The sequence below is a fragment of the Stegodyphus dumicola genome, chromosome 2, assembly GCF_044657685.1.
Source record: "Stegodyphus dumicola isolate Sdum_Otavi_A_Nest chromosome 2, ASM4465768v1".
Lineage (NCBI taxonomy): Eukaryota > Metazoa > Arthropoda > Arachnida > Araneae > Eresidae > Stegodyphus > Stegodyphus dumicola.
This window is the reverse complement of record NC_140769.1, coordinates 91,751,314-91,770,023: the sequence shown is the minus strand read 5'-3', so window position 1 is coordinate 91,770,023 and position 18,710 is coordinate 91,751,314. Positions and strand designations below refer to the sequence as shown.

Sequence of the window (18,710 nt, the reverse complement as noted above, 5' to 3'; positions counted from 1 at the left end):
TATTTTTAAATATTTCATAATCCCTCCATGCATTCTGTTGTATCTGATAACAGAGGGGCAAAATTTTATAGTAAGCACTATGGAACCGTGGTATTTGTCTATCACTGATAATCTTATTTTATGCACACTTATAGCACTTATGTCTGTACTAGAATTATAATCTTTAGTTACAGTTCTGCTTAAAACCTCTGGCAAACCCTCCATCCAAAAGACCAAAATCAAGATGAGAATAGCTCTATACCACATTCCAATTGACTTTATATATTTGTTCCATAATTATGTTCTTCTCGCCCTCGGTTTACTGAAATTGCTTGATAAACTCATTTACAGAAACTACATCAGAACATCTCTATTTACTTTATACATCTAACCAACTGATTCTGTACCTTTCTTTGAAATGGTAAAGCCACCCAACAGAAACTAAAATTTACACTTGCCAAAATTTTTCATACCAAGACATTTTTCTCTTCCAAGGTCTTTTTCTCTTCCTCTTCAGCTTTTGTAAACTCTGTTGGCACCATGAAATTCCGGTGTTGGCCACCTTGATCCTTTACATCATACTGCTTTCTACTTTCAATTTTATAGTCCTACATTAATTTTTCTGTTCTGATACATCATTCCATTTTTTCTAGCAACTCGAGCTTCAGTAAGAATGAAGACAACTCACATTTTCGCGTGAAACTGTTGCATTTTACAGGGCAGGCAATAGCAATGGCATATGAACTAAAGTGTATGCATATAAATGCAGTTTGTTGATGTACATTCTAACTGTACATTAAAAAAGAACCTACATGATCTTGCATGGTCAAAGAATAACTGAAAGTGTTATATGAAACTTAAGTACAGAGTTACAAGTCTAAAATGTGCATATCATACATACAAACATTGCCAGAATGCACGCTCATTTTGTATTTTTTTATAACATATATTTAAATTTCCTGTTTAAATTGTTAAAAATGGCATTCCTTTAAGACTGCTGATTAATGGGGAGTCATGCCACAAGAACTTTTGCTCAGCTCTTAGTTTCAATGTGTAACTTATTAAATACATAAACACTCATAAAAAATAACCTTTATTTAATTATTGGCACAATTTTTTTAAACTAAATTATAAAGCAATACCTCTCAAAGAAAGGGGAAAGAGAAAAATATTTCCCTCTTCCAATTCTAGTAAACATTTCTGCTGTATATAGGAAAATGGATGTAATACATTAAGTATCATTACAAACTCACATTAAATTTCCTACACAGAGCAAAAAAATATATCCACTGTTCACTAATCTATATCCTATTCTACTATTTCTAATTTAAGACCTCATTCAAAATAGTGCTTTTCACACATTTTTATTCCCATAATTATTTTTTATAAAATAGGGATTTTAAAATATTCAGTTAGGATGAATATAAAGCTAACAGAGATATCACCTCATACTGTAAAGATAAATCAATTTCAGTTTAAAACAAACAACAGAGAAAACAATCTTCATATTTTTTGCAGATTTAATACACATAAGAAATATTAAACATAAAATTAAGCCAAACTTTTTAATTTATTAGACATACTCTTAATTTCATCTGGATCACTTGTAATGGATATGTTATAACGGTAGAAACAGCTTTGGCTAATGCTCCAAGAAAGAAGAAGGAAAGAGCATTTAGCTCCTATATGCAAAGAGAGGTAAACAAACATTGATTAGCAGAAAAATTCAAATAGTGTAAATTAAAAAATGCTTAAGTATACACTTCATTATATTATTTACTTCACATGGGAAAAAATCATTTAATAATTTTTAAAATAAAAAAATATATTCTTCAATAATGCGACCTATTTATTTGTAAACACACAGAATAATAAAATTCACAGAATATACAAGGTGTAGCTATTAAAACCCAAGACTGACATTATAGCATGAAACTGATCACTCGCCCGAGAGAGGCGTTGCTGGTATCTGGAAAGTAGTACATCTGCACATGCTCCAGTCAGTTGTAGACACGAGCTTGGCTGAGAAAGATGCATGGAAACGTATCTGGTGAAGTGTTGTTGTCGAAGTGGGAAAGTGGTGTTGTGGAAGTACTGAAATGGAACAAAGGGTAAACATCAAATTTTGTTTTAAACTGGGCAAAAGTGCAACAGAAACACATGCAGTGTTGAAACACGTGTATGGTGAGCAATGATTATCCCGTTCCCGCACATTTGAATGGTATGGACGTTTCCAGGATGGCCGTGAAAGTGTTGAAGATGACGCCCACACCAGAAGGCCAATTTGTATATGTATGCCTGAAACGATTGAGAAAGCTTGTAACAGCGGATCGGCAACTGACTATTCGAATGCTAGCCAGTGAACTGAACATCAACAAAGAGGTGGCAACGCCTGCCCCCACATTGCATTGCCAATGAAGAGATTTTTGGCCAAACATGAGGTCCTGGAGCTGCATCACTCCTCCATACTCTCCTGACTTAGCCCCCGCAGACTTCTTTTTGTTACTCAAACTCAAAACTGTGATCAAAGGAACACGCTTTGTGGATATTGAAGACATCAAGAAGAACATATCGTCAACACTGAAGAGCCTTCCCAAAGAAGACTTTAAAAGTTTTTTCCACAACTAATGCAGCCAAGCACAGAAATGCATTACGGCAGATTGGGGATTACTTCGAAACATATTAAAAGGTTGCTTTTTCACACCACATCTGTTCTGGTGTTATGAGAGCAGTCCTGGAAATTAATAGCCACACCTTGTAAAAATTATAAACATAATACAAAATTGGTACACTTATAGTTAAAATAATTACCAGAACTCATTTTCATATATAAAATAAACATATTACTCAATCACATATTAGTTCAAATAATTCGGTTTCCTTTTAAATATTTTTATGCTTAGTACTAAATTTTTTAAACTTTGTTTAAAATTTTAACTTGCAGTATCTTTTTTAATAATAGTTAATTTTAAATTTTCAAATTTTAATGAATTAAATTAGCAATACCCTTTAGATTCCCAGTTTTTTAATTTACATATGCTCTTTGAATTTATATGATTTTGTAAATTAGTTTGCAGCAATAATAATTATTTTTACTTCATTTATTTTCTTTGACAATTAAAATTTCTTAATTAAAATTTAATTTAATATTAGCTTTATACAAATAGAGAATATTTGTTAAATTAAAATTTTTTAAATATTATAATCACGATCTTTTATTAGCAAAGGTGATTCACATCCTCCACTCCTAAAAAAAAGAGCCCACCAGCGGCCAAGCGGTTAAACACGCTGAAAACTGTTACATGGTCCGTACACATTTCCTTACATGAAAATTAAGGACTTTTAAGGACCATCAAAGAAAAAATTAAGGACCTATCAGCAAACAAAAAAATGAATAGAATAAAGCAATTATCCATACAACCGACTTCATGCTTGTAATTTCACTTTAAGAAACTAACAGAAGTGTGTATTATGCACTATTATTAAATTCACTTTGATACTTACCATAAAACTATTTTGAAAATTAAACTAACTCCCTACAAGTTATGAAGTAGATAACATTAAATTAGGAACATAATTTTTTGAAAAACATGTATAAGTGTATTTTACACTAATAACCACTATTTTAGAGATTTACATGATTATTATTTAACTTATTTGATATTTATTTAAACACAGTCAACTACTATTATAATCACAATGTAAGAATATTTTGCAGATTAAAATAACTGATTTGTAAACATACAATTTATTTCCTTGGTTTTTTGAAAGATACTAGAATAATAAACTGTACAATAAAAGATACAAAACAATTGTGCTTTTTTTAAATCTGAAATCTTTTCAGCTATTTTAACATCTAATTTATTTATGTCTATTTCCTTTTCTTTAACTATTCTTCTAAGTTCATTTGCTTTGATAAACAAATCAATGTTCCTGCTGGTCTCAGCTTCATCTGCTAAAGCATCTACTTCTTCATAAATATCTTTAATGTCCCTTTGAAGAAATTTTTTCTTCTGCTTCATATAATCAATTTCTTCCTCAATAATATTTCTTTTCCTCTTTGAATTTTCAGATTTAGTTAAAGATTTTTGTTCTTCTAAATACTGAACTTCTAAATAACGAACTCCACTTCTTGCAGAAGCTGCTGCTGATCTCATTTCTTTATTAATTTCGATATTAAGAACATCTCCAGAAAATTTTATGTAATCAAATACTGTGCGTTGAAAAATGTATGATGAGTCACTTAAATTTTCAATTTCAATTGCTTTATTTACAGAGAAGCCCCTTTCCACAGAGGCCTGTTCATATGACAAGATAAGAATACTTGTCACAGTGAATACTTGAACAGTGAAAATATACATTTTTTACTATATATATATATATATAAAATTTATTTCCTAAACAATATTGATTAATTGATTATATTATCTCCTAAGTTTAATTAAAGTAGAATTATTTTAAAAGAGTGAATCCATACTGGTAAGTTATATTTTGAAAGATGTATATATATATATACATATATATACAGTACAAAGTCCGAGATCCGGACATCCAATATCTGGAATGATCTAAAATCCGGACCTCAAAGCCACCACCAACCAATTTTTTAGGGCTTTTTTGAAGGGAAGGGGTATGCTTTACGCACGCGCATTAGATTTTTTCCTCATCATAAAAAAACATGCCGGAAATCCCGATTCTTAATCTCAGTTTGGCGATAAATAAAATATCTCATTATTGAAGAAATAATTATTTTAGCATAAATTTGTGTGATTAGTAACTTGACTCCATAGCTGCGTATCTGCTTGGCATAATCTCAAACCGAAACATTTGTTAATTTTACACCAACTAATATTTTATATCCTTGATGCCGAAATAAACGATTATATTTAGTGCTATTTGAATTAAGAATAACTAATTTGTTATTCACATATGCCAGAACCAGCGCCAGATCTCGCATGGCCGCACCAGGCGGCAGAATTTAGCGAAGTTAAACAGAAGTTTTTCATTGCGATGACAATGCCCAATCATCAATCAATTAACGGAGGGCGAAATCTATAGTATGGTTCTAAATCCAGAAAATACAGCTACCGATACTGAAGAAAGTAACAGAGAGGTTACTGAATGAGAAAAAATTTTGATTGACAAGTTATTCGGAATTCTTGACACAGCAATTACAGGACTTGCACAATGGAACTTAATAACTGAACATGAAATTATATGTCTATAGTATTAGTCTAAAGTATTAGCAGAAAAAACAAATCAAACAACTCACATTGAAAGAAATGTTTAATAAAGTAAACATACAAATATTAAGCTCTTTTCTTTTGTAAATTTTGATACCCTTTAAATAATAAATGCTTCATTATTTCATAAATCACGATTTCGTATTTTCAATTTTATAATTTCTACGTGCCATCTTAGTAGATTTAAAATGATCTAATATCCGGAAAAATCTCAAATCTGGGATCGCCGAAGTCCCTACGAGTCCAGACCTCGGACTTTGCACTGTATAAATATATATATATAATACGGAATGTATATTTTCAGTTAAAGTTCTACCCAATAACTTTAGTAATTCATGAAAGTTAATTTTGCGTCTAGTTAATTCAGGAAAATTAGTTTCAATTAGTTGTTTTCAGCTTTAAAAATATTAAACAATTTTTAATTAGTTAGTTATTTTCAACTAATAATTGTATCGCCATTAGCAAAAATTATGCATTACTATCAACAACATAGGTTTAAACCAAATACTTAATTGTCTATTGAAGCTTCAAAACGTATTTCCGAACTTCACTTTTTCTCGGCTAGCATTACCGAATTTGCCCTTGGCGACCTAAAATCGAAATGGAGCCAACAGATTTCCCGCGAAATCGATAACAGACCCTCTGCAGAAATAACTCATAATACCGATATCCCATACATATAGTATGTGCAAAAGAGAATAAACTCCGTAGAAGGTGATAAAAAATTAATTTATGGCTTAATTGAAACAAACACAGAAATTAAGCTAAGCAAAACCGTGTAAAAACAAATTGAAATGATAAAACGAAACTTAATTTTCATGTGAATTTTCAGCACTGACTCTCCCATTCTAGAAATTTCAATTTGTTTCAGACAAAGACCACATTTAAGGATTGCCATCCATCAATATCCAGTCTTTGTAGTCAGCTTGATGAAGCCACAGTTTATTGAAAATGCACTTTCAAGGTATCTCGTTCCTATTGGCGTCGGAAGGGTTGTGGCCTTCCAGGTTGGGATTGCTCTAATTTTGGCACATATTTTCAGAACCCCCTCCCTTTTTTTTTTTTCTCGAGCACCTTCATCTTTCGCCTCTTAAAAAACTTCCGGCTTCGCGCTTTCGTCACAATCTGCCTAAATTTATGGATAGCACCTGTTTCGAAAGATTGGGTGAATAGCCAATCAGACACCGATACTTTCGTTCGGGTAGCTAATTGTTTTTTTTTTTTTTTTTTTTTTTTATCGTTTGCAACGCAAATCCGCCAACAGATTGGTTAAGAGCCGTGTAATTTTAATTCCATATTCATGAGAAATTGTAATTCACACTTAGAATGGCAATCATTAGAAATGATAAGAAATGTCAAATGAGTAAAATTAAGGACCGTTTATTCATTTTGGCCAAAATTAAGGACTTTTAAGGACCAAAAATCATTTTTGAAAAAATTAAGGACTTTTAAGGACCGTACGAACCCTGTGTTTGTTCAGTCGGAGGTTCGAATCCCATGAACAGGCTGGCTGCATGGGCGTTTTCATGGTTTTCCCCATGTGTAATGTGTACACGAGCCAGTTTCCCTTAGAAAGGTCCTCCACGAAGGCATCCCTCCCTTTAGGCAGATAGCCCTTGTGTGTTTTGCCTTTAATTGAATAATCCAATCCTAAAAAAAGGTTTTAAGATCTAACAAACATTACAATACAAATTTATTTTTAACTGTAAAATTTAATTGCAGATTTTCTTTTCCAATTCAAAGAAGCAACTGACACACATATTAAATTTAACAGTTTGTTGTGAACTGTATGTCAAATTATTTTATTTAGAAATGTGGATAAGTTAAAAGTACTATTATCATTCACCTTTTTCAAGTAAATTATCTGTGTAATATGCAAGTATTTTATTAGGGTGAAATATGCAATGCTTGCTGTCTCCATAAATGATTTGCATACAAAGGTCTCTTGATTCATATCACACAGCAGGAAAAGCAAAACTGTTCAGCAATCAAATCTACTCAGATTCAGCTTGGAATGATATAGTATTTAGCAGCTTTATCTGCTGTGCTACAGTTGGGTCTCTGTATGGGATCTTTAAGTTCTGCTATGGAAAATGAATAGAAGTTAAATTTTTTTTTAAACCAGCTACTAATTGTTTACACGGTCTTTTCGCTTCTTTTTAAAAGCTTACTAAAATAATATGTTTCTCTTTTCTTCAATCTAGAGAAAATATATTTGCAATAAAATGGGTATCTTTAAAATTTCCCATCCTGACTTCAGTATCAGTTACTTTACTCAAATAAAAGAAATACTAAATTTAATTGCTATTACATACTAGTAGCAGTTTCTGACACGTTTTGGTTTTATTTTGAAAGATTTTATTTATTCTCAATTTATGCAGTAGGGATTCTCACGCATTAGCTGCATTACAAAATCCTTCCACATTTGAGAAAAAAGATTTTGACCTAGTTGTTTAGAATTCACACTAATTTTAAATTCTGCTTTGATCTAAACAGTTGACTCCTACTTTTCAGGTTTTTTTTTTTTTTTTTTTTTTTTTTTCAATATTTGATAACTTTATTTCTTATTACCTATATTCCACAAAAAATGCAAGATGAAAATTAATAATTGTATTAGATTGAACAGATACATTAAAACAGATTATTACATCAAAAAATTCTTTGTTATTTAGAACATCAGTTTGAAAAATAAAAATAATTATTTCTACAAAATGATGCCATCAGAAATAAACAGTGAACAAAGGATATAGAACTTTAAATCACCTGTTGACCTATGAGTTTTGGAAATTCTGTCTTTAAAGATTCATATACAGTAAACTGAATTGCAGGATTTGTCACTAATATTAATGATGGAACCATACTGCTCCACAAAGAAGTCCATCCCTCTGTGGCAGATATTTTGATCAAGGCATCTAAAAAAATATGAAAACAAAGAGTACTGTAACTGAAATTTTTCACACAGCGGCTTCCTAAAAGGAACAATATCTATCTATGAATTTCTACATAATAATTCCATAAAACGTTACATTTTAAAAATTAAGTTACTATTAAATTTTTTTAATAATGATAAAATTAAGCCAACAGCTAGTAATTCCATTCTTTTCAATAATACAAGACTTCCCAACAAAATATTCCAAATTGAAAATTGTAAAATAATTAAACATTAATATTATAAAGCAAGGCTTCTGTTTATAGATTTAAAATACAGAAATAGATCCATGACCTACAGAATACAGATGCCAGCAGAATTTTTTTTCCTTTTCCTTTTCTTTTTTTTTTTTTTTTTTTTTTTTTTTTTTAATGTTGAAACAGTTTACTAATACTTTTATGTTAACAAAATTGAAAATTAATTGCAGATATAGAGAAAAAATACACTAGCAAAAATAAACAAACAAACAATATTATGCCCAGTTTTCCAAAATACTCATAAGTAAATAATATTTTAAAATATGAAAAAGAGATCTTTCATGTAAAACAAAAAACAAAGTTCAATGAACTTCCATTGGGTTATTTTTCTTCCGCGTTACACAATTATTTTTATATCATATCTGAATATATGATACAGTTATTATATGAAGAAAATTCTACAACAGAATTAAAGCTGGATCTGTGAGATTTTTGTTGAGCTTTTTTTTTTTTTTTTTTTTTTTCGGGGGGGGGGGGGATCCATTATTTTCATTGTCTGTTCAGGAAACCTGTTGATCCAGTGACATGTGTATTTTTGGCTTTCAATTGGTTAAATTCAATCTTTTTAATTTTGTATCCTTGACTGATTTCAACCAAAACTAACTAAAAGTTATTATTACTAAATTTTTCTTATGTTCATTTTTAATTTCTTAATACAAACTTTTTCTCTCTCCCCCCTTTTTTTGTTACTATTTGTAGCAACATGATTTTGAATACTGAAGTGCCATCTGTCAAAATCTTCATATTGTGATTTTCATTTTGCTCAAGTGGGAATAGTACAAGCATTTGGTATAAAAAAATTAACATTACAGCTTGGTTAATTTAGAATTCAAACAACAAAAATCAGCGTTATATTTTCAAATTTTCACAGGACTAGTTTCGATTGTTTTGTGAAAATTTGAAAATATGATAATGTAATAGTTTGTATTGCTGAAAATGCTTCTGCTAAAATAAAAGTCAGGATTGTGTTTCCTTACACTCAATAGACATCTATGCAAGTATCAGTCAATTACAAATACAGCAAAGGCTTGGATTGTAAGTAACATGGTTTGCAAGTATTTTGCAAGATGAGCAGAATTTGCAATAAGTTTTAACTTGATAAATGAGCACTGCCTTGCAATATAAATAGTACATATATATTTGCCTATAAAACACTAATAAAATTATGTACTCGGAGGAAGACCATGGGATTTAGAGGAGAATGAGGAAAATATTCAACAGCTATATTTATATTCTTACAAACTGATACAGTCAAAAGTCGTTAATTCGGACACCCATAATCCGGAATGATCTATAATCCGGACCTCAAAGCTAAAAACTTTCTGCGAATGCGCCACGTAGACACATGCGCATAGGCGTTTACGTGTGCGCGCAAGACCTTTTACCACTGCGCATATGCATGTGCGCAAGCGCAGAATACGTTTTCGTGTGCGCGTTTTATGTATAACGGACGGTATAATCTAAAATTATCTAATTATCTATTTCAGTCACTGTTGATGATTGCGTTGTTCCTTAATCTTCGAATTGGATCTGGCTTATTATTTTTTGCAGACTGTAAGAGCAATTTTATAAAAGTAAACTTGAACTTTCGATTATGTCAAATAGAATTTCCCGATTCTGGAGCTCCCAAAGGATCGTACAAAACGAAAGTATGTTTCGATGTCCATCAAACAAAAAGTGAAATTGCTGCAAAAAATGGATAAAGACATGAAGAATTTGACAGAGAAGTTAGTGAAAACGAAAGAATTTCGATTGACAAATTAGTCGGTATTCTCGGCACAACAATTAACGGGACTTTGTAACTGAACAAGAAATTGTGTCTGTTTATAGAATTAAAGAGAAAGTATTATCACATAAAACGAAGCAACTTAAAATTACTTACATTGAAAGAAATGTTTAATAAAGTAAACAAATAAATATTAAGCTTTTTTTTGTAAATTTTGATACCCTTTAGATTATAACTGTTCTTTATTTCATAAATTAAGGTTTGATATTTTTAATTTTAGAATTTCTGCATGCCATCTTACGAGATTTAAACTGATGATCTATAATCTGGAAAAATCGATAATCCGGAATCGCCGAAGTCCCAACGAGTCCGGATTAATGACTTTTGACTGTAGATTACACCAACATACTAAAGGAGTCGCATGGTAATGCAAGTGATGAATCTGTTTAATGACAATGCAATGCCACATTTTCATGAAATCATCAAAAGGACACAAAAGCAATGGTCACTATATAAGTTTGTTAATAAAAATCATCTAATAATAAAATGTTGCAGTGAGCCAACATATAACAGTGATTCCACTAGTTAATTGCAGTTCTCTTCAAAAGCAAAGAACAGGTTAATTTATTCTATATGTTTTCATTTTATAATTTTTTTGTGAATATTTTTTAGTTGTGAAATAAAGCATCAAAGTTCCCACTATTTTCATTGAAAAATATGCTTTGATATATGAGTGCTTTGGATGACAAGTCCGCTTCTGGGGGGGGGGGGAATGCTACAAAACAAACTTCCCTCTTTTTTCTCAAGTAACATAAATACAGATCAACTTTTATCACTTTCCAACTTACTTATATAGGCAAGGAAGGTGACAATAGATAAATAAATACATGGATGAATAGGTGGATGGATGGAAAGAATGGATGAATGGACAGACACAGACAAAACGATGCCTGCTTGTAATAATTTTTCTATCCACAATAACTCATATCAAACTCCCCAAAATTTCTGTTTTCTGTATTTAAGCTTTCTGCGTTAAAGAGTTGATTAGATATTGGTAAAACTGGACAACCATACGTGGTACTTCACTTGAAATCCATAACAGTTTTTAATGAAAAACTATATTAAAATGTATTCCAAAAACTTTTTCATTTTAGTATTTAAGACTTTACATCAACAAAAACAGCTATTAGGTAGTGGCTAAACCTGATAAGCTGGAAGTGATATTACCTGAAGCTCTGAACAGATTTTTTTGAAAAAATATCTCTACATATAATAAAAGAAAGAGTCTGTGTGTGTCTTTTGTTCACGCAGCGCGTAAGCTAATAGACCCACGGCTACAAAATTTGGTACACAGGTGCATCTAGACAAGAGCCAGTGCACCTCGAAGCGATTTTTTCGAAATTAGAATTAGAATTTTTTATTTTATGTTTTGTGACAAAATCGCGTTATTTTGAGACATAATGGGCTATAGGAAAGCGAGATTTTACTCTACACACTCCATTTTCACATCGTCATCAAATGTAGGTACTTAGCTATTTTACAAACTTAAAATAAATTTCGTGTTTCAATAAATTGATTAAATATGAAATTATTTAACAAAAAGAGCTTAACACCTTTTCAACAGGATTTTTTCTAAAAAAGTTTATTTTTAAAAAGGTACAGTTTATTTTTCTTTGATTTTTGGACACGTTAAACTTTTATCCTTGTGACTGCTTTTACGAAAAGAATTTTGAAAAAATTATAATATTTTGTATTTTTAAAAAAATTTTTTAAATGAAGCTTCCAAGTACACTTCTCACATCTCACATCTTTAAAAATGTGACTTTGGCAACAATTTTCCTTTCTTATTGTTGTTGATAGAATTTTGATGAAATCGCATCATTTTGAATAGTTTCATTCTTTTAGAAATATGGGTCTGGTAACAATTTTTCATCGTATTTCTTATGTCACTGTTTTTAAGAGATTGGCATATTTCATTGTCATTTTTTTATATGTATAATACATTTTTATTGATTATTTTGATAAAGTTGTTCTGCAGAGTAAAATTGTGCGCGGAATTTTTTGCTTTTTGAGTTTCTTTCATGTTATTTTTTGCTTATTTCACTGTCTGTAAGCTGTCTGTCACTTTAAGTGAAAAGTGTTGCATGATTTTTTTTCTTCAACGGAAAGCTGGTTAATTTTTTTTATTAGGATAATTAATATTTGTATTAAGGGATAAAGTTGTAATCATTGTAATTTTTTTCTCTCTTGAAAATATAAGATAAAATATCATTAATTATACTTTGCTTTTCAGAAATTTTGTTTTTTGTATTCTTTTATGTTATTTATTGCTCATTTCTCTGTTTTTAAGATATTGAAAAGTTTTGAGTGATTTTTTTAGGAAACAAAGTTCTTAACCTCCTTTATACCATTAGAGTTCTTAAGACTTTGCAAAGGGAAGTTGGTTAATTTATTTATTAGGATAATTAATATTTGTATTAAGGGATATTGCTTATTTCATTGTAAATTTGTTATACATAACTTTTTTTATGAAGTTGTTCTGCAGAGTAAAATTCTACGTAGTTTTTAAATTTAACGTTTGGTGTTCCCTTCAGCCATTTTTTCGGTACATTTAAAAGCCAGACGAAGGCTGGCAGTGAAGCTGCTAATATTATGATAAAATCAAAAATTTGGTGAGCATTGTTGAAGCATTGGGGAACAATAATGAGCATACTTTACTGGTACCTAAATATTGTGGAGATATATATGGAGATGCAAATGAATTTAAATTTGTTGATACTTTGAAATAATACAAAAGAAAATTAAATTATTGTAGTTTCAAAGTATTCATTTTAAACATGAGCACTTAATTTTCTTTTATCTAAAATCCAATTAAATTGTGTGTCATTCAACAACCTAATAAAATACAGTTTTTAGGGAAAAAAGGGGGGGCAAACATTTGATTATGTTGGTATAAATTTAAAAAAATACATTTTTATGCATGGCCAATTATATCCAATAAAATATAATCAAAATTTGGTATCACAGACCTTTCTAGTTATAATAACAATAAAACAGATTTCTTTTATCAATAAACCCGAAGTGATACTTAAAAGTTCATTTGCTATTTAAAATATGGAACTGAGAAGACATCATGAGCTGGCCATGCCAGATTTTTTTATTCTTTAAAATACTATCTTCTCTCTCTCACACACACATACATATATAAATGTGCGCACCATAATGCAAGCATATAATATAAATATATATAAATGTGTGCACCATAATTCAAACATTTAATATACGTATATATATCAACGAAATTGCATCAAACTACTAATTACACTTTAAGTATACAATATTTTTACTTATCCAAAAGAAAAACTCATTTACTGAAAATCTAAGTAAAAAATATTCTGTTTCACTGCCAAAAGTTCCCTTTGAATTGAAAATATTAGCAAATATACCAATGAAACAAGTAGCACTTGTATGTCCGAAATGAAATTATATAATTTTCACAGAAGGTGCAACTGAAAAATATAGAAGGCAAAACAAAATAAAAATTACCTAATATTCCATTGTATGTTGGATGCTTTCCTAAATGTTTTCTATCTTCAGTAGAGATCTTAGCACCTTGCATTTTCAGCCGTGAATTTGCAACCCATAAAGGTGTAGTTAAAACTACATTTATAATGCCTAAAAATATATATATTAAAAAAAAAAAAAAAAAAAAAAAAAGAGGAAACATTTTACTATACACACAATTTGCATCTATTTGCATTTATACAATAAAAATAATTTAAAAAAGGTTGAAATTGTTGTATATAACTAGCTTTTATGCTTTGAAATTTTTCTTTTCTTTTCCTGCAGAGGAGGAGGATGAAACAGCTCTGATAAGAGCCATAATATTTCTTAACACAACTAACAGCAGACAAGATTCTTTTTAAATCTTTTTAAAGAAACTTCTCATTATATTACTCAATAGAAAATTCTGCATCTAGATAGCGAATGCCCATAAAATCTGTACATTCTTTGAATATGACTACTGAATTAATTGTGCTATCCAATAATTGATTATAATCTCTATTTGCATTACCATGTGAAAATACAGCTAAATAGAAAAAGAGAAACTTCTGTTATCCATATCCTATTCTGGAGTTAAAAATGCCTATCCTAAAAGAATTTTGTTTGGCTCAGATATTTAACTTGGGAGAAAGCATATGAGTGCATTCATTAAAAACAAAACTTGTACAAAATATAAAAATACAAAAAAATGGGGAAATATACATATTGTGAATACATATCTATGACATGTGCAGTTAATGAAAACTTTCATAGTTACTGTAATATTTTAAAGTTTATATTAGTTCTTAATAAAACTTCTTCAAAATAGTCTCACAGACGATATTTCCCTATTTCCTAAAAAACTTACAGTAATGATAAATTTGGTACCTCTTACTTCTTACTAAGCATATTTAATAGTTTTATCCTATCAGCATTTTATAGAATGAGAAAGTGTCGAATTAATTTATTACATCAGGTTGGCAGGATTTAATTTTTGAAATTTGAAATGTTGGAGCTGCAGAAGGCCGTTAGGAAAAGCATACAAAAAAAAAATAAATAAATAAATAAATAAAAATAAACATACAAGAATTAAACAATACAGAAGCAAATTAAATTAATGGCAAATAGTTACATGATGAATTAAAATACTGGAACTTATCTTATTTGGCAGTCCAGTTGGAATTATGATTTCATTCAAAAATTAAGATGTATTAGAGTTGGTATCTGGCTAAATAGCCCTGGAGTTTGGCTGTATTTAATGAAAAATCCAGTTAGTACATATTTTAAATCAGCTGTTTCCAAAATAACATTCATTGAACAATATATCTCAAAAATTACAATTTAGCTTATATCATATGGTAGCCATTAATCCACCAGAAAGCTTGTGAAGATCAGTGTAGCTGTTAATTGCTAAACATATCCATACTAGTCAACCATTTTCTTTATAACAGCCACTTTTTAGGTCATCTGTTGCATGGTATATCATCTACAGTTCTCACCACAGCAAATGACAATGAAAATTATTCCAAAGATTACGCTCCATTTGCTATGTTAATTCAACTCAGCATGACAAAAGATTTTGTATCCCCTACAACTCTTGAAACTGGATCAACAGATTTAAAGTATATCTGGATTGACAGATTTAAAATACTCTCATACAGATTTAAAATACAGACTACATCATACATATCTTATGTTTTGTCCAATATTTGATCTTAGCCACACAGTGTGACAAATAACCTATGCTAACTTTCAGTCCCTGGCCATACTGTGATACAGAGAGGAGATCGCATCAAGTGGCCGCCTATGTGGGGGGCATAAACATCGAAATCAAAATATAAGTTAAACCATTCAGTAATTAAGGATTTTTATGGAATGCTTTTCTGTATCAATCTATGTTAGCACGATAATCACGTATATGTTTATGAATTATCGCACACCTTAGAAAATCCTCCATGAAGGCATCCCTCCCCTTAGGCAGATAGCCCTCGAGGCTTTGCCATAATTAAATAACCTAACCTAGCCATTCAGTTTCCGTGTTTAAAAAGCAGATCAGCTAAGAGAATTATTATTTTCTAAAGCAACTGTAGTTACTTATTATCATTGAAAATGATTACGTTCTGACCATAGGGACTCAAATCAAAAAAGGACTGTGAATTTTTTATTTAATATTTCCATCACAATATGGAATAGAAAAAGAAAAACATTGTCCAGAAGTGAGTATAAAAAGAAACAGCCAAGGAAAAATTAAAAAGGAAGAAAGCTAAGCTATATCATGAAGGAATTTTTAGTACCATAATCCTGTTTAGATGAGCTGCCCACATGCAAATCAACAGCAATAGTTTTGGATTCAACAAATAGGAACTCAGTCCTCCTCGCCCCAATTATTTCTAGAAGTTGTAATAAAAATAATATCATCAGAAATCAGAAATTCATCAAGAGCTGGGAAGCAATACCTGTGTCAGTCAGCAGACATTCCAACATAACGAAAGCAAGCCATTTGAAACTCATCAAATACTGGCTGAAGGATCCACATCAAATTAAAGAATTTGAGTTTCCTATTTAATAAAGGAAGTTGTAAAATTCCCCCCTCATATTATTTGGAAGTGTTAAGAATGACGAAGTCATCGAGAGAAGTTGGTCGCCTTATTCTCTTAAAAATTATACCGTTTTTTGCTTTTGTTATATATTTTACTTGATAATTCGTCTGCTATTTGCCCCAAAAAGAATATTCTGATTGGATGAAAAATATTTAAATCACAGAAATGTTTTTGGAGCATGGACAAAACTGGACATTCGATTAAAGCAAGGGGAAAAATACTGACGCTGAATATTGACGAATTATCGATATGGAAATTCAGCATTGGAGAGCAGTTCTAAAAACAATCATGCCAATAATTTTAGACTACTCATGTGGCAATGTTTAGCTTTTGTAGAACAACCGAACATTTATTTCAGCCTAATAATAGAATCTCCTAAACATGATAGAATTGCTTTCAAAGTTTGATCCAGTTATGAAAGAATACATCATGAGAATTCAACGCCAGTCTGATAAATTGTCTCTGACTATCTAAGCAGTAATATAGAGGGTGTTTACAGATTTGATAAAAAAACGATTGAACATTTTTCATAAAGAATTTAAAAAAAAAAAAAAATAGCAAATATTTTGGAATAAAAATTTCTGGCAAAAGCTGATTATTTGAAATGAAAAATAATGTCTGCAACTTCTATTCTTCTTTCAAAATGTCACATATAACAAGCTATGGATTGAAGGATATGCTTTTGCACTTTCCAAAGAGAAATACTTCTATAATTCAAAAATGTTTCAAAATGCATGGTAGTAAAATTTAGAAGCGAAAAATAAGCAACATTATTAATCAGAAAGGGAAAAACTGTCAATCGTTACTTCCACATGGAAAGAAAACTCCAAAAGGTATGTACTGTTTCCAATGTTTTTAAAGCTATTGGCAACAAAAGAAAATCTGCCAATGCGGAAATCAATTGCACAGTCTTTAAATAGTCTTTAAATAGAACTGTAGTGACAATAAATAAAATAAACCAAGATTTACAGCTTAAAAAAGCTAAAAAAATAATGTTTACAAGCTTTTACCAATGTATGTGGCTGAACACAGAACAATTTTGGGAAATCTGTACGAAACTATTTTGCAGGAAATAGACAGACCTTTGAAGCAGCAAGGATTTACTTAAATGACTGCAACAAAAAATAAAAAGGTCCAGTTATTTTTTTAAAAATGAAGCGGGAAAAAAAAAAAAAAAAGTACAAACCTAGTTCCATCAATGCAAAGAAAGTTTTAGAAAGGGCTTTTGACTAGTGCAGGATTCTCTTCAATGGGAAATTAAAAATAAGAAGAATGGGTAAAAAATTTAAATCAACACAAAAACTATTAAGAGAACATTTTACGTATAATATTTATAGAAGAAATTCCATTTCTTTATCCCAGCGAGTTTCAAAGAGTGAAACATCATCAAGACAAAGCAACAAGTCATACTTTGAAAAGTACTACTGCATTCCTGAAAAAAATGGAAGACTGATACAGGTATTCCACATTTACATTGTCAATATATTCCTGTGAATTCCCTTGATATTTCACCTAATAGACTGTTGTACCTTTGGTCTCTTGAAAAGAGCTCCATCTAAGTACAATTCACCATGATTGATGGACCCTGGAGAGTAATGGAAATCAATCCCCCAAATCCTTCTAAAAATGTGAAACACAATCTGTACAATATGAATTGATAAATTTGAGGAGAAATGTAATTTTAATCAAAATTGTCGAAATAAAAAAAAAATCACTAAATATATTTTTGTTATCATCAATTGCACCCCAGACGTAAATCACACTGAACAGTTCTCATTAGCAATAACAGCTGTCCCTTTTAATTCCAATCAAAATAAATACGAAACTGTAGAATTTTTTTATATATTTATTTTTTGAAGCTATTCAACCAGACAGAGTTTGACAGAATTCTTTTGACATATTTGTAATAAGTTTTGAGTTAAAGGGATTGTAGAGGACTAGGCTATGAGAACAGAGAAAATAGTAGTAAGATCATATGTACACTGTGGGGGGGGGAATGGACAGTTCTATATCTCCCGTTCTACTGGGCTGATGGACAAAATTCAAATTGCATTTTTCATGCTTTGAAAGCGCAACTTAGGATATATATTAGATTTATATATAGCACTATTCTAACATAACATAGGTATTTTGACACAAAATCGGATTTTTTCTGAAATAACATACCAATTTTTTTACATATTTCGATTCTACGACTCAAATTATGCCTAAATATTAAATTTTGTAAAATTTGACATGAAACTTATGGAGAAATTTAAACATTTATGCTGGTGTTTTTTTTTTTTTTTTTTTTCTTCCAGTTTGCGCCAAGAATAGTTCACTTGGCGAACTCCATAATACATAGCAACCTATTTTGTTTTTCTCTTTTAGATTGTGCATGAGCGGAAAAAAAGTTCCATCTTTCAAATAATGTTCTTTATATTATACAGTGAA

General features: G+C 30.3%; 1 protein-coding gene across 1 annotated transcript in view; it reads right to left on the bottom strand.

Annotated features, from left to right (window-relative positions):
* Positions 1-18,710, bottom strand: part of PMP34 (Peroxisomal Membrane Protein 34) — a 90,449-nt gene that overhangs the window by 14,453 nt on the left and 57,286 nt on the right. The window contains exons 5-7 of the mRNA XM_085810897.1: positions 13,681-13,809; positions 7,986-8,134; positions 1,563-1,661 (exon numbers count right to left, since the gene is read on the bottom strand). Of these exons, the coding sequence (XP_085667023.1) occupies positions 1,563-1,661; positions 7,986-8,134; positions 13,681-13,809 (377 nt within the window). The remainder of the gene's footprint in view (positions 1-1,562; positions 1,662-7,985; positions 8,135-13,680; positions 13,810-18,710) is intronic.